The sequence below is a fragment of the Theobroma cacao genome, chromosome 9 (genome assembly GCF_053813885.1).
Source record: "Theobroma cacao isolate CCN51 chromosome 9, ASM5381388v1, whole genome shotgun sequence".
In the NCBI taxonomy this organism is placed as follows: domain Eukaryota; kingdom Viridiplantae; phylum Streptophyta; class Magnoliopsida; order Malvales; family Malvaceae; genus Theobroma; species Theobroma cacao.
This window is the reverse complement of record NC_142647.1, coordinates 44,476,005-44,502,446: the sequence shown is the minus strand read 5'-3', so window position 1 is coordinate 44,502,446 and position 26,442 is coordinate 44,476,005. Positions and strand designations below refer to the sequence as shown.

General features: G+C 33.4%; 2 protein-coding genes across 4 annotated transcripts; both read right to left on the bottom strand.

Annotated features, from left to right (window-relative positions):
- Window positions 1-1,052: 1,052 nt before the first annotated feature.
- LOC18590161 (ubiquitin C-terminal hydrolase 13-like) lies at window positions 1,053-17,507 on the bottom strand. Its single transcript, XM_018127408.2, has 32 exons — window positions 17,247-17,507; window positions 17,016-17,082; window positions 16,721-16,871; window positions 16,447-16,604; window positions 15,543-15,808; window positions 15,247-15,465; window positions 15,057-15,165; window positions 14,851-14,966; window positions 14,287-14,385; window positions 13,411-13,520; window positions 11,823-11,897; window positions 11,213-11,291; window positions 10,954-11,100; window positions 10,438-10,518; window positions 10,238-10,357; window positions 9,808-9,930; window positions 9,404-9,481; window positions 8,885-8,973; window positions 8,691-8,799; window positions 8,233-8,301; window positions 8,042-8,152; window positions 5,936-5,991; window positions 5,595-5,772; window positions 5,399-5,500; window positions 5,238-5,309; window positions 5,057-5,122; window positions 3,865-3,930; window positions 3,565-3,651; window positions 3,327-3,443; window positions 3,073-3,147; window positions 2,893-2,979; window positions 1,053-1,625 (listed from the first exon to the last, which is right to left on the bottom strand). The coding sequence occupies exons 1-32, from the start codon at window positions 17,274-17,276 to the stop codon at window positions 1,584-1,586; spliced, it is 3,354 nt and encodes a 1,117-aa protein (XP_017982897.2). The 5' UTR covers window positions 17,277-17,507; the 3' UTR covers window positions 1,053-1,583.
- Window positions 17,508-18,525: 1,018 nt separating this feature from the next.
- Window positions 18,526-25,964, bottom strand: LOC18590160 (general transcription and DNA repair factor IIH subunit TFB1-1-like). Of its 3 annotated transcripts, none has more exons than XM_018127428.2 (20): window positions 25,620-25,964; window positions 25,174-25,252; window positions 25,022-25,083; window positions 24,811-24,874; window positions 24,192-24,306; window positions 22,953-23,028; window positions 22,768-22,863; window positions 22,535-22,579; window positions 22,298-22,354; window positions 21,985-22,140; window positions 21,785-21,850; window positions 21,392-21,515; window positions 21,162-21,218; window positions 20,951-21,078; window positions 20,684-20,875; window positions 20,473-20,586; window positions 20,162-20,239; window positions 19,654-19,701; window positions 19,228-19,296; window positions 18,526-18,793 (listed from the first exon to the last, which is right to left on the bottom strand). In XM_018127428.2, the coding sequence occupies exons 1-20, from the start codon at window positions 25,698-25,700 to the stop codon at window positions 18,707-18,709; spliced, it is 1,794 nt and encodes a 597-aa protein (XP_017982917.1). In that variant the 5' UTR covers window positions 25,701-25,964; the 3' UTR covers window positions 18,526-18,706. The 3 variants fall into 3 exon arrangements, with proteins under 3 accessions (XP_017982917.1, XP_088665493.1, XP_088665492.1); XM_088809367.1 differs by having other exon boundaries at window positions 18,526-18,822; window positions 19,263-19,296; XM_088809366.1 differs by lacking the exons at window positions 18,526-18,793; window positions 19,228-19,296; window positions 19,654-19,701 and adding an exon at window positions 19,714-20,026.
- Window positions 25,965-26,442: the final 478 nt, after the last annotated feature.

The following is a 26,442-nucleotide window of genomic DNA, read 5'->3' as shown; positions in this document are numbered from 1 at the left end:
TATTATATATAATCAGATTCAAATTTAAAATATCTTAAAAGTGATACTTAAATCCGTTTAAGATTTTAAAGACGTTATCCTAATCCACTCCATAATTGAATATAGGGTATTCTAATGTTATGTTATTAGGTTAAATACCTATGGGTACCCATATAACAACAACCTATTTACATCCCTATCCAATAGTATTCATAATATACAATACAGTAATAAAACTACCTCAAATCTATTTCCCGAAATTTTATACTTTCATTATTTTATACTTCATTTAATAATTTTAATGTATTGCAATTTAAAAAAATATAATGTTCAAATAAACCCCTAAACTATTTTAAAAAATTTAAATAAATCCTTATTTTTTTATTACGTTAACTCAAATCCCTATATTTTTATTTTGAATTAAATAAACCCTTTCAACTAATAATTAAAATACTACTTGTCATTTTCTTTCTACATGATATTGACATGTCGTTGATACAAAAAAGTAAAAAATATCACATAATTATATTATCATATTAAATTAACATATCACACATAATCAATTATAATATGTCAACATATCATATTATCATCAATTATAAAATGTTAATATGCCATGTTAATGTCACGCTACATGTTAATAATAAATAATATTTTAATTAAATCAATCATTAATCATAAATACTTATTTAACTCAAAATGAAAACATAAAAACTTATTTGACTCAATAAAAATATAAAAACTTGGTTTAACGAAATAAAAAGTATAATAACTTATTTAAATATTTTTTAAAATATTAGGTCAAAACAAAAACACTGATAGGATGATTAGAGTAAGTTAAATCTGGGAGGTTCAAACGGTAACCATGTTAGCAAGCTTGTAATTCTATCCCAGAGGCCTCACTTCCACAATAAAGAATAAGTGAAATTTCCGAATCAATTGTCTTTTTTTTTTTGGCAAGATTTGTTCTCAGCCGTTGAAACCCAAGTTTTGAGAGTTTTGCCTTAATAATTAATAAGCATTTCTTTTACTTGTAAGAGAAAAAGGTAAAATGGAGGAGATATACAAGTGCCTTCCAGAAAAAGTTAGGTAAATTTCTTATATGAGAAACTAGATATAGCCATAGGCTTGAAAAGAATGGCAATCAACCATTACAAAGCCCCCCCATTTCGCTAAAAGGCATCTACATGGACAAAATCAGGAAGCAAACAAGGGGGGGGGGGGGGGGGGGGACAATGACATCGTTCTCCCAACTATACTCTGTATACATATTCACTAATCCAAAATCTTGTTTATGTACCTTCCAAAATACAAAGGCAACTTACCCATTAACCGGGACAAAACCTCAAGTAGCAAAAGCTCAATGGATTGTATTTCACATTTGCAGATGCACACTTGCTTAGGTAAAAGTCCCCTTCCAATCCACACAAGCCAAAGAATTACATATCCAACAAATCAACAAGCAAATGCTGCACATGCCATCTCAACTCTAACTTGTTGCCTCACATTCTCATTTGCTTTAAGTGTTCCTCTCCACCCTTATCATCCGAGTAGACAGGCACCCTTTTTCACAATGTCATCAAGGGACTTATCTAAAATGCTCCCTAGTTGTAGATTTTAACTGGCTTCTCAAAGGTGTGCCGGTTCTGCAAAGAAGTATGATGATATCAATGCACAGTCAATTATCTTGGCTAAGTCGGTGTCATGGGCTCGCATAAGCAGCATATAGATTAATCATAACCTCAGAGAAAAAGCAAACACAAACAAAGAATATCCTAATCCCTTATTTAATGCCTCATTAACTGAAATTGTGATGAAACTCTGAAATACTTTTAGATTGCGTTTGATGCCTTGCAATGCAATCACATTGCAAGAAATGTGATTACAAGGAATATAATTGCTGGTAAAATAACATTGTAACGTTTGGAATATTAAGGAAAATGTGATTAAAATGCCAAGAAGATAAACATTGCAACGTTTAGATTATAAGCACTTTACTGGAAATGTAATGTTAATTTTCAAAATTACTCCTATGTATTAAAATGCAAGTTTAATATACTAGCATATTCATTTATTGTAAATTTTTATATGATATCATCTCTTTTATAAATTTTCCAACAAATAAACAAACATTGGGTAAATCCATGTTTGTTAACAATTTTGAAAATTTTAAAATATATTGTTATTATTATTATTTTGACATATTCCTAAAACATTAAAAATGGAAATAATTCTTTTTGGAAAAAAACCAAAATTATAAATACCAAAAGAGATTTTTATTAAAAATTTTGAAAGTAGAAAAGAAATATTTTTTATTTTTAGAAGTTTATTAAAAATTACAAAGAGGAAATACTTTTTATAATTTTAAAAAATTATGAACATTAAAAAGAATATTTTCTCTTTTTTCAAAAATTCTAAATATGTTTTTTATTTTATAGATATTCTAATCTTTTATAATTTCTTAAAAATAAAAATTATTTCTACTTTTTATCGTTCCAGAATTTTTTTTAATAATTAAAAATTATTTTTTATTTTTAAAATTTTTTTTAGAATATCCAAGAATCAAAAAATTATTTTTATGTTTTTCAAAATTTATAGATTTTTTTCCAAAACTTTAAAAATATTTCTAATTTTATAAAATTTATTAAAGTGCAAAAAACTAAGTTTTAGAATTTTAATGATTGGAAAAGGGTAAAAATATCAAATCAAGTTTGATAATATCATAGAGTGAGTTGTAATTTGACATTGCATTGGTTTTTCAATGCAATCTCCCTACATCCATTGGATGTAATGGAAATCACATTGTGTTAGTTTGTTTCAAAACAAATGCTGTAATATAATTTAATTGAACATATTATAGGGAACGTGAGTGACCGTCACTAATACTCAACACCACCAATAAAGGGCAATTACCTGATTAGCTGCATAAGCTCTTTTAGGAGCATTGTCAGAGTGCTCCAACCCAAGATACTGCTCCCAAGCACCATACACATCTCGTCTCTGAGAATATGTGAAACCGAGATAAAAGGTAAAATCCTCATAAAACTTAAAAAGAAATTTCAAATATACCTATACATAAAACAATGCACACACCTGAAAACGACCAGATACAATGTCAGAATCTTGAAGGTACTCTGGCCGGCCAAGTGAAAGGAATGCAAACTTCCACTGAAATGAAAATAGGTTTCAAATAAATTAAAAGAAAAAGGAAACAGAAAAACAAACACAAAATTGAAAAGGAAAAATGACTACTTAAAAACGGAGAAGAGCAAAGGGAGTGAACACAGGAAGGATTACTGTAAATCAGTCAGCAAATGCTCACATAGGATTTGGGAAGTCATACAAACCTTAGCAAACTCCTCGTCTGGCACTTGCAGCTTCTTCTGTACTCGGACTTTTATTTCAGCCAAAGTCTCACCTTCCCGAATCACCAAGAAAAAGGGTTCTCCAAAATTCAGAATTTGCTGTCAATAGAAGATGCAATTGAAGTGGCAAGGAAAACATAATAGTGATCAGGAAGCAATTTGTGGCATAGCAAAATGTCAATTGAAAATAAGATAATGTGAAACTAATGGAGCTTGTTACCATCTGGTTTTGAGCTGTTTCCTTAGTAAAGTGGTAAACATGAATTAGGCGATCATTTGGACCAAGATTTTTCTCTTCTTCTGGAATCTGTAACATTGAAAAACAAATATCAAAAACAGCACTACATATCTTAAAGCATTGACTAAGAAATTCGTTCATAAAATAAACCAACAAAATACAAGAAAAATAAAACTGATTCCTTAGATCACAGAATGATGGAGACAGCACAACAGCCTTTCTTGTGTGTGAGTGCATGTGTGCTAGAGAGAGAGAGAGAGAGAGAGAGAGAGAGCAACTGACCTCTTCTGCCCGTAATGTCCAGTATTGGTCATTTATATTCTCAATCTTCTCATTAGGCGGGAAAATCTGCAGAAACGCAATGGCAACATACAACATTATGGAACCATAGGGACAGAAAAATGAACAGGTTGACAAAGGAACCCCAAAATAGCAAACCAGGAAGAGTGAGAAATAAGAAACACAGAAAGGGCTTATGCAATTCAAGAAACTAAACCATGGTCTCTTCAATAAGCAATGTCAAGTTTTAAACTGATAGCAGAACTCATTGCATCAGAGAATTATGTAAGAATTATGATATTTGCCAATATATCACGGTAGACCTGGCAATTTTGGAGACGACACGAGAAGATACGGGTTAGACAGGTTTTGGGTTTAATCGTAACATGTTTCGTGTTTAATCGTGTCTGACACATTAAGACACAAAAATTTTCGTGTCTTAACGTATCAGACACGACAAACACGTTTAAAACACATTTAAACACGTTTATTTAATCGTGTTATCGTGTTTGAACGTGTTATCGTGTTTAAACGTGTATACATGGCACGTTTATTAACCTATTAAAAATTAATAGTTAAAGAGTATTTTAACCTTATATAAATAATTTTAAATAATTATTTTAATAAGTTTTTTTAATTTTATAAATGTAATAATGTAATTATTACGATTGAAAATTATGAATGATTTTTTATATTATTAGTATTTTAAAGTTAGATGTTAATGATGTATTTTATCATATATATGATAATAAATTTTACATATATTATTTATATTAAATTTTATTATATTTAATGTTATTATTATTTTTGTTTTGTTATAATTATTTTTACAATTATAGATTTTAATTTTAAATAATAAAATTATATTTAATTGTAAATATTTTTATTTAATTGTATTAAACGTGTTATTAATCGTGTCGTGTCAGGTTACACGTTTATTAAACGTATACGTGTACGTGTTTTAAATTTAAGACACGAATATTAAACGTGTCGTGTTCGTGTTTAGTCTTAACGTGTTTCGTGTCTGACACGTTTACGACATGAAAACACGAATTGCCAGGTCTTATTATCACCTAGGCATCCAGATCAAATCAAAAGAATTAAACAGGTAAAGAGGTTTCTCTTACTCATTTCAAATTTTCAGAGTAAACACTGAAACGAGCAAAACGTAACCATAAAAAGATTAAGTTCACACCTTGTAGATCTTGTGATAGAAAACTTCAAGCAACCTCAGTTCTGCATTAGGATGAGACAACTCCACCTGTTTCAGAATGATGTTCACAATTTTTACCCCCTAAGAAGATTAAGAAATAATCTACCAAAACATACATGCCCTCAACATGATCATTTGACCCATGAAATGAAAGAAAACCTACCTTTGTCTTAAGATCATTAATCACATCGCCCACAGTGCTCTGTTTTGGAAGCCTGATTGTATGGATAACAACCTGACATCAGATAGAACCGAATTTTATTGCATTAAAACAAAATTTTAAAATCATTCATTGAAACTCTTAAATATGATCCACATACTCACTTCATCCTTAGTAGCATGATGAAATGCTACCTTCAGGGTTTTCAAACATTGTAATTCTGGCAGAGGGATGTCTAATACTTCATAGTATAAAATATCAGAAGTCTGTGAGGAAACAAAATACAACAGAATAGTTAGCTCTTTGCCCTTTCATCCTTTGGCTTCTCAATATGCATTACAAAGGCAATTTAATTATTACCTGATTATAGTGGATCAGCATGTCAGACAAATGATCCACTCCACGATACTTAATAGGCTGGGGTTTGGGTTGCTGAGAGTAACAGTTGTGAGAAGTAAGCCTGATTTTCGATGGATCATCCAAATCAAGTTTCTGAGCTACTCTTTCAACAACATCATCATAACTATAAAGCCTTGACCTAAACATTCAAAAGTGGAAAGGAGTATAAAGCTTTCACCTTCACATTCACGTAATGATAACACAGAATACAACACAGTGATTACTATTTACCAGCTAGTTACTAAAGATATGTCAATAACAAAGGTAATGGAAGGCAACTTGAACTGAAATTCTGAACTTACATCTCTAGACAAAAATCATCTTCCTTGGGCTTTTCCAAAGACCGGAAGTGTACAACCTAAAATAAATAAAAAAAGAAATGCCAATATTACTTTAGCCTATGAAGCAAAAAAAGCTTATTAGAGCAGATAATATTATATTCCAAAACCAACATAATATTATTCATTGGAGGTCGGTATAGCCCAGGCAACAATCCAAGACTGTTTATGGCTAATTAAAGAGCTTTCAGAAAATCTAAAGACAGCATTATTTTAATCGAAACAGCATTGCAAAAGGAACTTGACCCATTGACTGTTGACCATTACCCTTAAGGAGAGGTGAGGATAAATCAGATGAAAGAAAAACCACGCATTCTCAAGGAAGCCTCTTCGTTACATTATTCTTATGATTACTATTTAAAAATGCTTCATAGAGAAATTTGAGAAGATTCTAGTCTAAGAATCATATCTTTCAATGAGGATTAAGAATGTATACTAAATTCATATGAGGTAACTCCAATTCATTTGCTAAAATTTCAATTAAGCTCTTTTTTTATAAATAATCAATAAAAAAACAAATGCATTCAAAACCAACAAATTAAGATCTGGTTCTAGATATGCATGCATTCTGCTTTTCTCTTTAAAAGAAAAGAAAATAGAAGAGGTTATTTGAGTGCTTTCAAGCAAAAAAAAAAAAAACAAAAAGCTTGTAATGATGAAAGCTGAATGCTGTATACATCCACAGAGCCAATTCATGGTAGAGACTCAAATGCCATGAAAAGTAAGTCAAAAGCTCTTAACCAAACGACAGCAGCTAGTTTAATAACAAAGTGCTTTTAGAAATATGTCCTCACAGATAAGCTAACATGTGAAGTCATGGATAGAATTTAAAGTGAGCCAAAATACTCTGAAGACTATAAGAGCATATACAGCTTTTGTTGTATCTTTAGTAGACGCAAAAAATATAACCATATACCTTATTAGAACTTAAAAAAAAAAGAGACTGCCATGTATTTGGTAAAGATTATCATAACTCTTTTCAATTTGGGGTGGAATGTGGATTAAAGAAAAGGCTAATAAAGATAATGTAAATGAGAAAAAAGTATATTGATTATTCAACCAAAAAAGTGAAATTTCTATAAGTAATTTTTTTCTCTCATATTTAGTTGTCATATTGTAGTACCATGTAGTTTGATTTTTAAAATAAGCATATCAATATCAGTTATGTTTATATGTAATTTCTATAGTTTTCTTTAAATGGAAAATACAGATTTCAAAAGTGTTTTTACTATTCTCATTACCAAATGCATTCTTCAAAGAGTAAAAAGATTGAACTGTTTTCAAATTAGGAAAATCCACATGGAAATAAACAGTGTTTTCTAGAACCGAAAACTCTTCTTTTTGTGTTTTTGGCCAACAAGCACTCTTATTGATACTTTTAATTTCACGATCCTATCAATCAAAATGTGAGGCACATCGAGACAATGCAACTTATCCCAACACCATTAAAACAGTTAATTTGTTTTTGCTTTAATCTATTGGTAAAGCCTATCAAACTTTAGGACATTTATCCACCATCCTAAAATGGTAGATCAGAAACAGGTCATGAAATTCGTAAAATGTGCCTAAAACATATCAACATTCTGTAGCTATCAACCTAATCATTGAAGGACAAAAACAATATATTGCACTCAAGCCCCTGAATATCATGAGTGAAAATCTACACATTTTATGCGCCCAAACATTTCTAGAAGCTAAGAACCCAGGTATCAGGTTGGACCAAAAAGAAGCACAAGTAATCTGCCACCAAACTTCATCCATTGCAAGAAGCATGTTGGGAAGACAATCATATAAAAAGCAGCACTATGACAGATATGCTCACTTTTTGCTTCAGAGCATTTCGATGCTTTTGTACATGCCCTTCTTACTGGTGGGAACCTTTTTATTCCTCTAGGTTTAATGAAAGCCGGTTGTTAATTTTCAAAAAAAAAAAAAAAAGCAATATGACTGGCAGGTAAACCTTCACGCTTACTTATCATCCATCAAGACTCAAGATGAAAATGCAATGAAAACAATAGAACAAAATCACTGACAAGAAAACTGTACGTTCTTAGGATGAAGAGAATGTACCTGGCGATTATGCACATATTCCAAAAATGACGGAACATCTGGATAGCGGAATTGTTCAGTACTTTCAACAGGGAGAGACTTTTGAAAGCAAATTATGTCACCATCCTCAAGCTGCAGTGAAAATAATAGATGTATAAAACACTCAAAAGGTCATAACAAATAATTATTCCAATATGAAGTATGCTGCACACCTGGCTAGCTCGGACCGTGAGTTTCTTGTCAATTGGTTCACACATAACACTGGGCTCAAACTTAATTTCCTGGACATTAGAGCAAAATCAAGGTATTATCCTTCATAAGAATGTCAAGACTATGTGAATGTTTGGAAAAATTAACCAGTTCTGTCAAACCCACAAAAATACTATTATACAGATTACTATTGAACAAGTACCAACAGTCAAGTGAAAAAAGCTTAGACCAGGCCTGATTAATACCAACTAAAACCACCGTAATGGGAAAAAAATGACATCTAGACCTATACATTTGCTTCAACTACCAGCAGAACTAATAAAAATATCTGAAATGAAAGAGGAATAAAGAGCGAAAGACCCTCTGTGCTGAAAACTATCTTCCCTCAAAAGCAAGCGAAAGAGAGAGAGAGAAACCACTGGAAAAAGTTGACTGAGAACGCAAAATTGCAGAAGCAAACCTCATAAAGATCGATCTCTTGATCAGGAGCATATCCTGCCATTTTGTTTAATTTGGACAAAATTTCTATCGGCTTGCCTGTACTTTTCACAAACAGCCTTCCGACAAAGCTGATACAACAGAAAGATAATACCCTATAAGATTTCACATAATTTCCCAGAAGACATAAGGAAGACACAACATGAGACAACTTACTGAAGCTCTTCTTTCTCAGGATCATAGTGCTTGAAGAAAAGCAAAATATCTTCCTTCGTCTTATCTGGTGGAGCAATTGGGCGTAAATCCTGAACAATAATGTTTAAGATCATGATGCAAATACAATTAGACCCAAAAAATAACAACGGTAGGAGGGCAAAACTGGATCAAAGCTAATATGGCTTAGGCAAGATTCACAACGAGGACTTGCCTAAAGAATTTAATAAAATGCAGCCAGTTTCAAATCTCACTAACTTGTTTGTCAAGGGCAGAGAAGTAATTCTACTTGGTGGACAAGAGCAAAGTTCATATCCTCATGGGTTGATGCCTAATTTCTACTTCTTTCTACTCTAAACTATTTGCACTTGAAAGTTTTTAGAATCACAAATCAGACCTATCTTTTTGGATCTCTTAATTTGAGTTTTTGGGGTGAGAATGATATCCTGAATGAGATCAATGGAAAAAAAATAAAGTGTTTAAGAAAAAATATGTTGCTTAAAAAAAGGAAAACCAGATTACCAGTCCAAGCTCAACTTCCAGGAACAACTTTAGTTCTGCATTATGAGCCTTATTTGATACCTCCCTCAATGCTCCAACCTACAGTAAGGAAAAACACCCAATTAGGCACACAGTTTGATCCTTTTAAAATTAAAGAAAGGGTAAATTCAGCATATTTTCCTGGCTTTTTCTATATTTTTTTCTTAAAGGAAACTTACAGATATATAAATATAAAAATACATATTTATTCAACAGAGAGAGAGGTATGCAAGAACGCATGCAAAAGCTAGCAGGATGAATGAAGACAGCCAGTTAAAGCCAAAACTATGCTTAAGAAGAACTGAAGCTAAAACTAGACATTAACACTCCCAAAACAACACTATCTCAAGCCATAGCATATAACAATTAAAGGTAAGGCAAGTTACCGATTGTGTCTCCTCCAAAGGTGTCAATGGTCGGTTAGGACGGTATGTATGGTTTTGACGCTTGGCCCACAACCAAAAACGCTGAAATTGTATTGGTATGCCATACTCTTTAGAAACCTCTTCCTGCATGTACCAACATGGTAAATTATGAACAAATCATGAAGAAATTGCCAACAACAGACATGAACCACCAATACAACGGCAATGCATCATAAAAAGCACAAAAAGAAGAAGATAACTTAGAAACTACACATTCAACTTGAAATGATTAATGGAACTTGAAACATCATCAAAAAGGTAGTAATCAGGAGAAAGAAAGGAAAAAGAGAGTACCGATTTGGTGGAGAAACCAATAATTCCCAAAGAAAACTGTGCTATAATTTTCAATTAAGACACAGGGAAGCAAAACCTATCTGTCTATTTGTCATACCTTAAACACATTGAAAGGTGTCTGCTTCTGAATTCGAAAACTCCTGACTTTATCATGATCCACAAGATCAAAATATATATCCTTCCCAATCTGCTCTGCAAGATCATCATCTCGTGCAACCTAGATCAATCATATAGCTGTAAGAAAATACGCTTAATGATGCTCAAACCAGTCACTAAATTCATGACTCAAATAACAACCTTTATAATAGTGTAAAGGTGTGCCTCCGCCTTTTCTTTCTTTTTATGCTCCTTTTCTTCTTGCTCTTTCTTCAGCCTCTCCTGGGAAAAATAATAAAAGTATTTCATATTAGATTGTGGGGAAGGAAATGATCTGAAATAATAAAATTGGAATCCAATAATAACTCTTAAAACAAAATAGACTATTCAACCTCAGCTTGAAATCAGCTTGGTAAGAGGCTCATTTGTAATTGCTCTTGATAAAGCAACCCAAGAGACAATCATATTAAAGCTCATCAATTTCTTCAAGCCAAGCTTGAGAAGAATACCACTCTATTCAATACGCTCATCTACTCCTAGTTGACAAACTACTTGATATCAGATTACTTGATGCCCCTTGGGATCATTGGTACACTAAACCAGCCGATCTCAACCCTAGTTAGGAGCTTGTTAATTTTTCAAGCCTAGCTCCCTGCCTACCACTCCCCTTGAATCAGCTCATTTGCAGCTTTAAATATATTAACAATAGCATCTTACCCTAAGATGTTCGGCAATATCCTTCTCATCCACATTACATATTATCTTGTCTTTGTCACTTTCACGTATATACACCAGCATGTATGCATTTGAATATTTGGTAAATTTAAAAGGAGTATTATTGAATCCTGGATTTGTCTGTGGTAACTGTTACATCAAAAGCAAGGAAAATTTGTTAAAATCATACCCTGAAAATACATATAGTTAAAGCAGAAAAGTTGAATAGAAATTCTAATAAAAAGTGCCCAGGAAACAGTACCTCTTCTTCACCACCATACTGCTCCTCTAATGCCCTTTTCATATCTTCTTTGGTTACTCTTTCATCATCAAATTTATACCTGAAAAACACACAATTTCAATAAGGTAACTATATGAAAGAATTAATACTTCCACCCAGCACAGGCTCCTTTGCATAGCTGGGTATATGTAAGTGGTAAACACAGTACCTTAAATACAATCAGCATTGGCTAATTTAATAACCATGTAGCAGCCTAAGAATTTAACAGCCCATTCTTTTTTTTCAAGAATAATTGATTAAAACCTATTTCAGGTATTCTTTTGTTTAGGAGAATTTTTATGCATCAATTTGACTGAACCAATTGGTAAAACTTCTAAGTTATCCACGCTATAATGTTTCACTGCCACCACCAGATCTGTCAATTGTTGGTCCACCAAAAAGACTTAAAAACATGATTAAAATTGGCCAAATAGAGAATCTACCCATCAAGGACACATGTAAAGCTTTAGTCATTTCAAAACTTTAAAAAGTAAAATCTCTGCCAAAAATAGTCTCAAACTCTCCATTAACAAGTAACTGTAGCAAGCAAGCAAACACACCCCCTTGAGATACTTCACAGGATGAGCCATACCATTGATCAGAAAGAGTCGGCCTGATAAATGCATAATAATGTCCTCCATGCACTCCACCACTGTGAACAAGGACACTGTAAACAAACTCAAAGATGTAAGCACCAGACGGTATTATGAGCATCATAGAAACATAAAGTAGCAAGTCCATAAAAACTGTGCATCAGCAAAACTTCCACTGTTGTGTATATACCATCTTGCCTAGTCTCATTAGTGAACCCAAGTACATCGTTTATTTCTAAGCTTATCATTTCTTTTTCCTCACCATCCTACCATAGGCAGTTGGAAAAAGAACCAAGTCCAATTGTTCAGAACAGGTGAGGGAAATGTAAACAGAATCAGCATTCTCTTGCCACTATGTCAGGCATGTAAGATGCCTCTATTCAATATATAACAATTTTAGCACACCAATAGCTTGATCAATTATCTCATCCGCTCCGGAGAGAGTTCTTCATTAACAAAGAAGACTGTTTTGGTCTAAGAAGATCTCCTAGGTAGCCAATAAGGCATTAGAAAAGTAACATATCGACTTCAGAGTTCTGGTGTCCATAGGAATATTGGTAATTATCTTTTATGCTGGATTGAGCCTTAGTTATGGTCGATTTGGTCTTGTGTTTAGTTTAGTATTGGGGCTTTAAAGCATCCCTTAGTTTATATTAGTTCGGTTTATTACTTAGTCTAATTGCTTACAGAACCCTAATGCAAGCGGATAAATAAGTATATGCCCATCTATATTGCTTTGTATTGACCAAACTTGGCAGAGTTGAATTTTATTAAGGATATGAATCATTTTGTGTTCTTTAAGAATGTTGTGATTCAGTAAATATTACTTCTTGTTTCTTCTTTTCTCCGGCTATAGTGTTTCAGACTACTGTTCACAGCTTTCAAACAGCAGCCATAATATGCTCTTTTCTAATTCTACTGCTACAAGCAAATACTAGGAAGACTCCCATGACTTTCCAGCCCTCTCTGAGATCAAAACTCAACTAAATCATACCCTAATTGATTCCCCAACCCTCACCTTCATTCTTACCATAGCCATTAACCATAAAATCCCTAATTTTCAACCCTAGCCTAAGTAGGCAGACTTCTCAAATTTGTCCTACCTCAAACAATCAACATATTAGTGTCAGCATAATGATTTAAACTAATCAAAGACATATTGTAAACCCTGAAAATATCCATTTCGACCCCTTTTTTAAAATGGTCCAGATAAAGAATCTGAGTATTCAATTTTTCTTAAATTGAAGCCTGTACCACATTCTAAATAATAACAATCCTAATCATAAAATCATTTAATCCACATGAGTTACAAGTTTAAAAGGTTCAGTTTGTTATTGTAGTATTACTAAAAATACAAATTTTAACAAATATGAATCAAAGATATCAAAGAAGTTATAGAAAATCTAGAAACTATTTCCCCCATGAAGCTTGAAATTAAAAAAAAAAAAAAAGGAATATTAAAGGTATATCTGAATTTGTTTGCCCTTCAAGTATTTATCAAGAGCAACCTATTCTAGAAACTCATGATCAGCACATGGAAAGGAAGCATACAGCTGAGACAGAAGAAAAGCTTAATGTTACGAGTACCTGTGAAGTGTGTAAAGATTGCGAACACTCCTATCAGCTTCTGGTGATAAGTATTTTCCTTCGTCTCGGTCAAGGTCAAGTTGCAAAGGGAACTCATAGCGGTCATTAATCTACATTATGAGCGGAAATTATTAGTTAAAACATTTGACTCCAGGATAAAGACAACACACTTGAAAATCATCAGCACAAATCAATTAAAGTATGCAAAAAAATCATTTGAAGCAACTATACAAAAAAAAATCTGATAATCGTAAGATGACAGAACTTGCAACAGTGTCTCAGACATAAGGAATGTCATCATTCATTGAATGAGACATCAAGCAGTCATGACAGTGCCTCCTTTTTAATAATGCACACAAGCTACATAGAATACAAAATAGCCCAAAAGATGTAAGAAAATAGAAAAAGCTAAACTAGTCATCACATTTCTGTTCTCTAAAGAAAAAAGGCTAGGGAAGACTCTGAAGGAGGTTTTGAAACAGAACGCCCTCAACACCATCCAACAGTTTAGCATCACATCACAACAGCCTCTAACATCAAGCTGTAGAAAACTAGTCATTGCATTGTGGCTGATAGGTAGGTTTGAACCCCCCAACCAAAAAGCTTTTCTAAAACTTTTTTATCAGTTTTGTTATTTTCATAGTCAAAACTAGCACAGAACATGAAACCAATTTTAAAGCTCAAGATATTGGTTATTATTTAAAAAAATCATTTGAGTATGGTAAAAGTTAAAAAAAAATATAGAACCAGTCATTTCTATACTTCTCTAAAGAGGAAAAAATTGAAATGTATTTAACACTAACAATGGAGGTCCCTGGACAGCACATGCACCATAGATTAAAAAGAACCACAGAAAGCTAAGATGTTACTGCTAACCTTAACCATGGTGTCCCGCATAAAATCATATTCAAATCGTTTAAGTTGAAGTTGAAGGACTGGAGGAAAGTCAATGAACAACACACCCTTCTTAGCATCCTGAAATAATCACACCCAAAATTCAAAATGCAGTCATTTAACTGGGAAAAGCAGTAACAGAGAATCAGTTATAATGCACTGAACATTGAACATCATACATAAAACAACTGAAAGAAAAATGAATGCTTGTGCCAAAAGAAAACTGCCAAAGCCATTCAGTTCTAGCCTACTGCAAAACACAAAATTTTGTTACATCCACAGGAGAAATAACCACAGTTTGTTTGTGCATGCCAAAATAGCAGCCTCTTATGCAGCTCTTGTACTAATTAATAATGATCTAACTAAAGGCAAAATTGCTAGTAATTAAGTTATTTGTATTGTACGCATAGACCATCGTATTGTTATGCTCTTAGAAGCATGAAATTGATTGATGACATTCTAGTTCCATTTTATTCATTCTCATTGCAAACATCATTAAGCATCAAATCAGCCATTTGCATTTCACAACATACAAAAGAAACTTACCTGCAATCCATATTGTTCAGCCTGATATTTGTTATCACCTTCAAGACGTTCAACTTCTACATACTTGTCAAAAGAAGCATATACATCGCGACAGCCTTTAACATCAAGCTGAAGGTCTGGTATAGGCAAAAATAAATTAGCATCACATGGAAAACAACTAATCAAGACTCAAAAAACCCCAAATCAGTCATTTCAGAAACAGATACCATAAAATGACTCCTTCCTTGTAGATTTGTAATCCACATTAATGCACTCAATGTAGTTCATATGGTGCCCTTCAAACAACTGCTGTATGGTGCCCTCCACAACAGTTCCCTGGCAGCATAACAGAAGTAATCAAATTTTAAATTTGGTTTTACATTACTCAAGACAGAAAATCAATTGAAAGCTTTTCACCTTCATTTTATCTTCAAGTTTTTCACACAAGACCCTATTAAGTTCTTGAACATCATGTTGCATGAAAGAATCATATGTGTCCCATCCAAAAGATTTGGTCAGCTCTTTTGTTGCAACGCTGCTGTCACTGTACTGGAGTTTATAAAATAAACTCTGTAGAGCAAGAGGGATGCTTCCAGATGGCATATCATTCTCAGTTGTAGGCATATGATACACTGCCTGAAATGTAACATCCAAACCATTAGCTACACTAAACTAATGACATATTCAACAAAATAAGAAGCATCAGTACTTACCTTCCTAAAGTAAGGAATGTGATACAGAGTTTGGAGCAGAGAGTTCATGTAACAAGTTGCCCCTTGATTCTTAAGACCAACATAACCAGTTTCCTTCTTTGAGTCATATGTCCAGTAATCCACAATTCTGCGCACAATAACCTCTGCTTCAACAATCAAAGTGTCATTCACAAGATACCCTCTGCAAGGATCATACAACTCGCCAAGGGGCATGAAGGATGTGAAACCCCAATCACTTTCTCGTGCATTAAACTGGTGTTGTGTGTCTGCAAAATCCAAGTCAGAGTGCAAATTTAATAGGCCTATCATTATTGTCTCCAATTTTATGACAAAATCCACATCAAGTTACCAAAAGAATAGTTGTGAAAAGCATGTAATACTACATATTACCACCACCTACACCTAGTGACCCACGTATGGAATTTAGATAACAAATAAATAAATCAAACAAAGTCAGATGCTTTGCATACAAGAACAGCATTGTGTTCACAAGGAAAAATGGGTATTCTTACCAAAGATCAAGATTCGAATACATCGTGCTGAGATTATCTTCTAAATTTCAAGACTACTATTATCGGCCAAAAGAAGTAGTCATGTCTATTAGTCATCAGATAATGATATAGAGAACTCCATATTGAATCATAGGGTGTCATAAACGTGTCATGCTTCTTTTTAATCAGACAAGTAATCAGAGATTACCTGCCTTTCATTGCATCAAATCTATATTAGACTGCTCAGAAAATGGTAACAAAAGCATAAGTCTTTGACATGATGGAACATCAACACAATGCATGATGTTCTTATATTGATCACAACAGCATGCAACTAAAACACCCATTGACAAAAAGAACTAAAAAATACTCAAAACAGTAAGTGTACAGATAATCTACAGAATGGTTAGTACCTTTTCTTATGGAATATTTATTATGAATTTGATTAACCACAGCCAAACTAAACTGCGCATATCTACTCCACCCATAGGGTAAACTTGCCGAGTCAGCAACATCCAAATACATAGACAAATGATCCACATTGTTTCCCTTTGGAAATATCAGTATTCGCCTAAGCAATGCAAGAAAGAAAAAAGTATCAATCATCAATTTCTATCCCAAAAATAAAAAGAAATAAAGAAAGAAACGACAGTAGTACTATCACGAAGAAGGGAATAATAAATACACCATTTGAAACCACCGACGGGGAAGACTTCGGAATAATGCTTTTTAGTGTTTAATCTAGAGAAGTTCTCAATCTTCCAAGTGAATCTTGATGAAGGAGGATCCTCCACCGGCTGATTTTCCACAGTACTCGCAGTCTCGGGTTGCGCAGCAACTAACAATTAAGACATCAATTACAAGGATCACAATCAAATTAAACCCTCCCTTATCAGTGCTACCCAAAAAAATGAGCAGAAATTTGGCGAACTTGCATTGACGCAAGCAATTCTAAGAAGTGAATTTATTAAAAAGGAAGTACCTTCCATGGGCTGGTGATTGTCGGTCAAATCAGAGTGTGGCACGAGCATTTCCTCATCTTCTTGTTGCTGAAAATTAAGGAAAATATTTTCCGAAAATAATTAAATCAGAAGAAGTCGGATCCATAAATAAATCAATATTGAAGAAAAGAACCCTAAAATGAAATCCAAAGGCATCAATTAATCGAAAGAAAAATTTTAAAATATTAAAAAAAAATAGAGAGAGAGAGTACATCGACGGGGGCAGGGGTCATGACTGTCATGGCTATGAAATTGAGAGGTGAATTCGAAGCTTACGAAACAGAGAAAAGAGAGAAGGGGAAATGGAAGAAATGTTTTCTCTTTCTTTTCGTTCAATTCTATATGGTGATTTATTACAGTGAAGAGAAGAGAAGAAAGGAGAGAGAGAGAGATCACCAGAAGGTGGTCGAGGGGGAGAAAGAAAGGTCTTTCGATGGTCTTTATTTGGGAAATGGGCGTTTTCGGGATTTCGAATTATTTTCTGCACTTTATATTTTTTTCTTGCAACTCCACTAAGAAAGGTAAAAGTAATATACATATACAAATACGACGTACAATAATAATACTGTGTATGATATTTGTAGATATACACAATCACAAGGTCAACCTTCTATTTTAATCCCTTTTACTTTATTCCAATTAATCAAAATGAGATTCTAATATAAATTTATTTATTTTAAAAAGTATGTAACATTTTTGTCCTTAAATATCAAATTTTCTGTTTTCGTTTATCTCCATTTTATTCTTTCAAGACTAAATTTGAAATCTTTTTTAATACTAATTTGATTGAAAAAATAAAATAATCATTATCTTTGTATTCCTGTTCTTCTTTTATGTTAATTTTTAATTCACAGAATAATCATTCCATAAGAGATCCAGAAATACACTACCTTATCCTAAACAATCCGTATTGGAAAAAAACATGATTGAAAAAAAATACCTTAAGCAATTCAAAATTTCCATAACGTGGATTTTCCATTAATAATTCTATTTTCTTATCTCAACTCTCAAGGGGTCAAAATTAGGAAAATACCACATGATTTTCCTTCACAATTTCCCTGGCTTCGACTAATAAGAAGAAGTCAACACAAAAAAATATTTAATAAGCTAACCAATTGATTGAAGTACTCCATGGGTACATTTATTCTCGGCTGCGAAATATGACCCGAAGTGATTAACTAATCTAATAAAGAAAGAAAATCTAAAATAATTCAAATTAAATAGAGCTAAGAATAGTCAACTACAATAGAGACCAAAAATTCAGGCACATAACACACTTCAATTGTTTGAAGGAACCTCAGTCTAAAAGGTCAGCTCAATCAAAAGATAATCCATTGACGAGAAATGCTAAAACATAATTAAATATAACAAATACCAGAAGACCGAAATCAGATGGTTGGCAAAAGCATTTGAGCTTTTCAAAACTAGGCCATCATCTTACACACAGCATTCAGCAGTTCTAACCGATCAGGTTAGAGAAGCATATCCGTATGGTAGGAATGCATAAAGCAGCTCCTCTCTTCGACTAATTTTGGAAAATGTTGCGTCTGCAACTGTAAAGTCTGTTTCGACATCAATGGGCCGAAAATAAAATCCCCTCCACAACAAAATTGATCTAATGTACAGTTGTATTTAATAGTAAGACATGTATTATGACAACAATTAAATTCCCCTAGGCATATCCATTTGGTCTCTCTCCACTTCGCGCAGATCTCTTCTGCATGTCTGCTTCATAATGTTGAATCGCAGCATCTAGAGCCTGCACAAGAGACATCAGACAGGAGTGAAGTTCATAAAAACGATAAACCCAATAAAACCAACTGCAACCCATAATGCCATCATAGGCGTTACCCACCGTCTTCCAACTAAATATATTGAGATAATTTCATACCATAGAACATGAGTCATCACTGCACCTGCATATGCTGCTATTACCGTTTGCCAGTGAGGCTAATGGAAGATCTCTCCTTTATTTATTATGAACTTGAAGGAACCATGTCCGAGTTTCAACCAAAGCCCAAAGCCAACACATGGGCAAACACCCAAGCAGGTGTAACTTTAGAACACAAAATTCACAAGAGTAAGTCAACTACCACCTATACTAGTTTAACTCCAATATTTCCCCTTAATTCTCCCATTCACTTTTTGGGACATGACCTTGCACTTGAACAAAGTATGAAGGCAAGTTCTCACCTGATGCATTGGACGAATAAGGAGGGAAACCTGATGCCGAAGGTCTGACGGGACAGATCCCTTAATCTCCTGGAATTTAATGGCAGGGTTAAAAACTATATTGCTAAACTACTAAAGGTAAAGCATCTTTGACCAACCATCCAAACATATGATGCTTTGGCATCACTGGAGCCAAGAAGATAAAATAAAAGAGAGGATATGAATGGTACTTGTGGGTAATTAGACAACACAACTGCAGAAAAGGCAGATTCACCACAAAAACTGAGCTTACAAGATCCTAATTAAAAAATAATAGTAATTGTAGCATCAATTTAGAACGCCAAGGATTACATGGTTATGAGCTATATACAGGAATCATGAAGACAGATACCAACACAGAGATCAGAAGGTTAAGCGAAGATGTAAAACTTTTTCCGACAAATTTACCTCTAGCTGTGGATAGATATGTGACATGGCATCCTTCAGTCTGTTTACCTGCATACAGTTACTGAATGAACAACAATTCGGAATGATAAATTCTGAAAATAAAGATTCTATAATCAGGAAAGTCAACCACATTAAGATTAATTTCTTAAGAGTGCTGCATTAGAATTCATTGCTTTCAACTTCTCATTTTGGCCATTGCTTTCAGGACAATGTTCCTAACAACTGACTAAGTAGCTTCTCCTTGTAAAATACTCCTGAAAAACGGCCTTGATTCCAGGCTGAATAAAAAAGTTCCCTTCTAACACAACTTTTTTTATCTTTGTGACTTTGTGTGGGTGTTTTTGTACACAGGACAGAGGGAGGGAGGTGAAGCCTACAAAAAACATTTCAAAATAGTATGATAACTTCATCCAATGACAGAAGACATCACCAACCTTTAATTAATCACATATTTACCAGCTTCTAGTTTTTGATAACTTAATAATGTAAGAACAAGTGCAGCATTGACCTTGGTATAGAGGTAACTGGTGGTGATAGGATATGATGCCCAAAAATGTCTGAGCAGTTCAAGGATTGATGTCCAGTGCTGGAAACATTGACAGTTTTTCTATAAGCAAAAGATCACAGGAAACAAACCAAAATCTGGAAATAAAATTATCAAATTAAGTAAAAAAATAAAGTTTAAATAAATTAGTACATCCTTAAGGGTTAAGGCAGACTAGATCATGCTCCAGCAACTATAGAATAAGCAATGGTGCCAGAAAATAGTCCACAACATAAAAAGCAGCTATAGCAATTACACTAACAAAGAAATCTCACATGCAATAGTTCCTCTTTAATTTTCTTTGGCAATCTGTCCAGAACACTCTCTTGAGGATTTTTCCCGATATTATATTTGGTAGTTGAGATACTCTGGGTCAAAGCATCAAAAACCTGCATCACAAAGTTAAAACTGTTAATCATTTTCTCCACTGCTTTCCCTTATGAACCTGAAAACATTAACAAGCACCAAGAAGAACATTGCTGTTACTTGATGAGCAACTTCAGGCTTGACTATTGGATCCTTCAACCCCATAGCTTTGATCACAGAGATGGACTCTCTCAAAGAACCATACACCTCCTGGCTGCTCAAACTGCATTTTATTTGTTCAGTTCCAGCAAGTTCATCTCCAGAAGTTCTAAGTGCATTAACTTGTTGAGAGTCAAAATAGTCTCGAGGATCCTGGTTTTGGGCACAAATAAATAAAACATCTACCAAAAAAAATATACTGAAACCACATGATCACAAGAAAGTCACCTTAATGCAAAGTGGTGCCAGTGGAAGATTATTAGGTGCCTGAAGATCTTCTATTTCAGTCATCCTTGATACCCTATCTAACCTCTCCCGGCTTGTATCCCCATATGATTCTCCCTTAGTTGATGATTCTAATGCAAAGAAAGAACATAAGGGCACATTCTACAGCATAAAACCACAGTGGTTAAATGAATTAGAATAAAACCATGCTAACCTTGTTTTGACCGAGCAAGAGCTTCTGCTACAGACCTCGTGTCTTCCAACTCCACATCTAAATTCGAATTCATAAAACAAATGCCATTTAAGAAGACATGTTTTGTTGAAAGGAAAACATGTACACCATGTTCCCAAAAAACAAGCCATTAAAAAAATATATATATATATATATATATAAGAAACAAAATTATGTACTGGTAGATAACATAAGTTCAGGGGAGCCTTTACCAACTGCTCTTCCCTCAAGAACAACTGCAGCATGCCGGTTAATATCTTGGGATAGAGTTCTTCTGTATAGCTCATTTTCTGATTCAGTTACTTCCTTACTACCATCACGAAAGATTCCATGATCCTGCACATTAAAAAATGTAAACAAATAAAATGCAGGGGATAAAAAAGAAAACAGAGAGAAATGTCAATTAAAATAAGATATATTGCCTAAAGTTGAGACTATGGAACTAATCCACTACAATAGACAGAGAAAAATGTAAATGAGCCCAGGGTAAAATTTAAAGTGAAACCAAAAAATTCACTTTTTTATCTTCACATTATCAGAAAGCAAACCTCATAAAACTAGCAACAAGATGAATAAATAAATTAAAGAGATGGTATCCAACTTACGGGAAGATGTGTATAATCATCCCCCTCATCAGCATCCATGTCCAGCGTTGGGTCAACCCGCCTGATCTGCAAAAAAGACACATTATACAAAAAGGTAAAAACTGTCCTAATTCAGAGTATTATTACAGGAAAGAATGTAAAATTCTTCCAATTTAAAAACATTCAAAATATAAAAACATATAACTTTCAAAGAAAAGCACCTTCGACCGAGACTCGCTTGCCAATATGTCATCCTGCTTGAGAAAAACAGCAAGTTCCTCATCTTCAGCAGCCTCTGCTGCAGCAGCAACACTATTTTTCGTACTATGTAGGTATTCTGCTCTAAAATATTTGGTCCAGAAATCCCGTTCTGACATCTATAAACCAAAAAAGAAACGAAAAAAAAAAAGTAGGATATACAGAAACATGCTGAATGAACCATTACCTAATAGTCATCCACAAACAGGCAATATAACAATCATTGACAGGCCAACTGCCAGAAGAACAATTTTTTTTTTTCAATGTTCCAAGTACCTTGTTAGGAACATAAGTTAGGAATGCACGGTGAACAGCTGGCTTCTCAGCAAAAATCTGGCCCAAATCATTGAACATCAATTATACCAGGTCAGACAGCCAAAGACTAATGCTTAAAGGTATTTCATATTTGCTTATATAGTAGAAACCAAAGTTAAGAAACAAGATAAGTTTTAAAAGGAGCTTGGCACTAACTAAGTATAATGAAAGATAAAAAGAAACAAAAGGATGCCATACTTGAAGAATGATCTCTGGGGTCAAATTAAATGTGACTTTGTTCGTCTGCAGTAACAACAAAACAAAAATCATATAATTTTTGTGTAGCCAACTTACTTGGAAACAGACATTAAATAAACTAATATATGGTAGGAAAGAGTTGATCTTGTGAGTGACGACATGGGCACATGGGATGGGAAAGATGTAAGCAAGAGTAAGTGGGAGTGCAAGAGAGAGAGAGAGAAAGGTTGTACCCGACCATCAGTTGATGGTTTAATGTCAGAAATCATTGCACTTTTGAAACCCAGCCTCTGCTTTGTCTTTTTGTTGGCCTCTCTATCCAGCAACTTCTGCAATTGATGCAGAGGAAGATTTCAATCATTCTTTCAAAAATAACAGTCTCCACAGGAGAAAACACAGGCCTAAATGTATGCTTAACCTTCCGTGTTGCCCAAAATTCAGCTTCTGTCAGGACACCGCTAAGCACAAATTGCTTGTGAAGTTTCTGCAATTCACTGAGAACAAGAAAGGACAATTTAACAATTACTTATCAACTCAAGAAGTTGCATCCACTAGCAAAGAATTCAGCAGGCAGCATTGGCTTTCAAACTTTGTGCTCGAGATGTAAAGGAAAGATTTATTATATATTGATACAAGCATTTACAGAATCTATGGCAGCACAAAAGATGTGCTTATTTACCAATCAAAACACTAGACCACAAAGCTTTATATAGGACTTCCAAAGCTCACCACATATCCCTTTAAAAATTGCAGAACACAGGGTTCCACAATACTCCATCATATTGACAAATAGTCACAAGATCCAGCTCATTTAAAACAATGAAAACAAGCATAAGCAGAGCTCATGACCTAAATTAAGCATGCATACTCAAGAGAATCAGTTAAGCATTTATTTTACATGCCAAATCAGCTCAGTCTAGTTATATGATTGTGGCAACTCAACTCACATGATCATACCATATTTATCCTATTTGGCTTAAAGCATGTGCATATCTGTATAAAGTAGCTATCATGTTCTACATCCTGTGTCCATTTCAAACAAGACACTTATAATGACATGTGTTAAGTTCCACTCATCATACATAAGAACCAAGGGAAATTTCATTGTCAGAAATGTTTATATCACAAAGATATGTCCACTCAAATTACTTATATCTCCTGAAAGAGACAAGGAGATGATTTCAGAATAAACTTACTATCAACACCTTGTGGCTTGTTTTAACTTCCTGTTGGAGATTTATGGTCCCTTGTAAATTATTTAATATCAACATGAGTTTTTATATTTAACCAACCACACTCCAACTTCCTATGTTTCCTCACCTATCTGAAATTCTTTCAAGCATGGACCATCAAGAAAGTTGGATAACTGAATGCAATGGTGCAATAAAAGTATAATAAACTTAATCCTGTAAACCACAATTTGTTGATTACTTCACATTGCAGTAGGCTTCATTCCTATTTTCCTTCCCACCTTTTAATTTTTTCTTAGATTGCTTGATGTAAGCCTCTTGAAGCCCTCACCCCAATCCAGTTGGATTTCATAATACAAACCGGCATGCCAGCAAATAGGTAGTGATGATAGTTGATTTCTAATTAATAGGTTTTTTCATTAACAAATTTGATTTTGAATCATGTAAACAAGAAAAAGTAAATTTACCTATCTTCCCGTAATAGCTTAATGCGAAGCTCCATTTCAGCTGCACTGAGTTGTTCATCAGGATATGTGACAGTAGGTTTTTCAGAAACTTCTCCACTCTTTGCAAGAACTTTGCCTATTCATGATAAATGAAGATTGCGATGTATTATGCAAAGCATAGAGCAGTTAAATTAAAAGGGAAAAGAGGGGGGTGGATTTTATACTAAACCACTAATCAAAAAGAAACACAAAGGGAATAATGATCTATCAGAGATGTTTTGACTTTGGATCAAACAATACTTGATAAATAAGTACAACTTCAGGCCCATAACCATAGAAATCAAACAGAATTTTGCACTTGTCAAGAGAGAAGCAAAAATTTTTTATTACAAAAAAAAAAATAGAAAACCAGAAACAAGAGCAAATTAACACCATTGATACTTGATAACTTATTCAATATCAACAAGGAGAGATAGAAAACTGAAAAGCTTCTTCCAAATAATTTATGAGAAAAGAAAAAGAAAATTGAGAGCATGCATGGCTACTGCTCATAACAAGGACAAATATGATAGTAAACCCTTAAGTAAAATCCTAGAACCCTATTGTGGCAAAACCCATTTAACAGAAACTTGTAACTTACCTACAAAATCTCGACAATCTTGGAGATCAGAATAATTTTCAAACTCAAAGATGAAACTCCCATTCTGAAAAGAACACATGACAAAAACTTTGCAAGTTTCATCTCATCAAAACACAGAAAAGAATTGAGATCAATCTAAATAAATCAATAACCAAACCATGGTTATCTGTCCCCATACAAAAGTTTCCACAATGAACATGAACAAATATACCTGATTGTTTGTAAGATTAAGCCATGGCGGCTTACTTGATCCCTCCTTCGTATGCTTTTGACCTGCGTATTTCATCATTTAAGCAACTTTTTTTATACAACATGATATTGTGGACATCATAAGTACATACATAATTAGACACAGCAATTTACCTTTAATGAATCGAAACTCGACATCAAGCTTTCCAGCTGACTTAGGATTATGAGGCACAAATAAGATTTTCTCAAGTGTCTGTTCAAAGCAAAGTTACTTCGCTCATTATTTCCTTCCTACCACTCAATATATTATTTGAAATACTGGCCAGAAAAATTATATATTTACAGCTTAAATTTCTTGAACTACAACTTTCTAATTCCAAAGAGCTCCTTCTTAGCATCTATTCAAACGACATTTTATTACTTTAAACATAAATATAATGCCTTAAAAAAAATTTTAAAAAATGAAAATAGCTAGCACTAAATACAATGTATTAGAATCTTGAAATATCGTATAAAAAAATAAATTATTTAACATTAGTTCATCATTCTTTTTCAACATGGATCAAATTGAAATCCAATAAATAAATGAAATAAAAAGAAAATAAACTAAAAATGAGTACCATTCTAAGAGTACCGGGAGTTCCAGGGTCCTTGATTGTGGTTTTATACTTAGCTCGCTTAGTCACGTGACCACTCGCCATCTTCGCTTAATCAGGAAAAATTTTATAAAATTAATAATTATTGATAAAAATCATATAATTGAGCTTTATAGTTTTAGGTTATATCGTAGGTAAAGAGAAAGAGAGAGATTGGATCGGAGAGGACAAAAAATTTAAAGAGTGAAAAAGAAAGTTGCAGTCCGAGTGAGGGAAAAGACTGAAAGCAAGATCAACCCAGAGATGGAAGAAGGAATCGTCGGGAGAGAGAGAGAGAGGATAATCAACGGAAAAATCAAAACTAGGCAGGTTTTGGGCCAAAACGTAATTTCAAATTGGGCTCTTTAAAACCATAGGCCCTAAAATTATCTAGGGACGTGGGAAACCAAATCTCAATTTTTAATTTCTTTTATAAATTTTTATTTTTTTATTGTATCTAATTAAATCTTTAAATTCATTTTTAAGATCAAATAAGCTTTTCTTTTTTTTAGGCTACCTATTATTAGTCAAAGTAATAGCTATCAATTTAATACCAAATCATTTACCACATAATAGGTTGACAAGTCATTTTTATAATAATGACACTAATAGATGACGTGATCGAAATATTAAAAAAAATTAGTTATTGATTAGATTTTTTTTATTCAACTATATATCATAAAATCATAGATTTAGGGATTTAAAAAAATAAAATAACTTGATCTTAGGGTTCTTTAACAAAATTTTCTAAATCATTTAATAAACCAAAAATCAAATAAATGACCATCAATTCAAAGATTTGTGCGAA

Bases quoted from the DNA above. Each gene is read 5' to 3' on its own strand.
- LOC18590160 (XM_018127428.2), bottom strand. From the start codon at position 25,700: ATGGCGAGTGGTCACGTGACTAAGCGAGCTAAGTATAAAACCACAATC. The intron at 23,029-24,191 runs GTAAATTTACTT...TCTTGTTCTCAG, and splicing joins AAGCTATTACGGGAAGATAG to TGAATTGCAGAAACTTCACA. The intron at 22,580-22,767 runs GTACAACCTTTC...TTGTTACTGCAG, and splicing joins AACCATCAACTGATGGTCGG to ACGAACAAAGTCACATTTAA.
- LOC18590161 (XM_018127408.2), bottom strand. From the start codon at position 17,276: ATGACAGTCATGACCCCTGCCCCCGTCGAT. The intron at 3,652-3,864 runs GTCAGTTGCTCT...TCAATGTTACAG, and splicing joins GGACATTACGGGCAGAAGAG to ATTCCAGAAGAAGAGAAAAA. The intron at 1,626-2,892 runs GTAATTGCCCTT...ACTTCTTTGCAG, and splicing joins GAGCTTATGCAGCTAATCAG to AACCGGCACACCTTTGAGAA.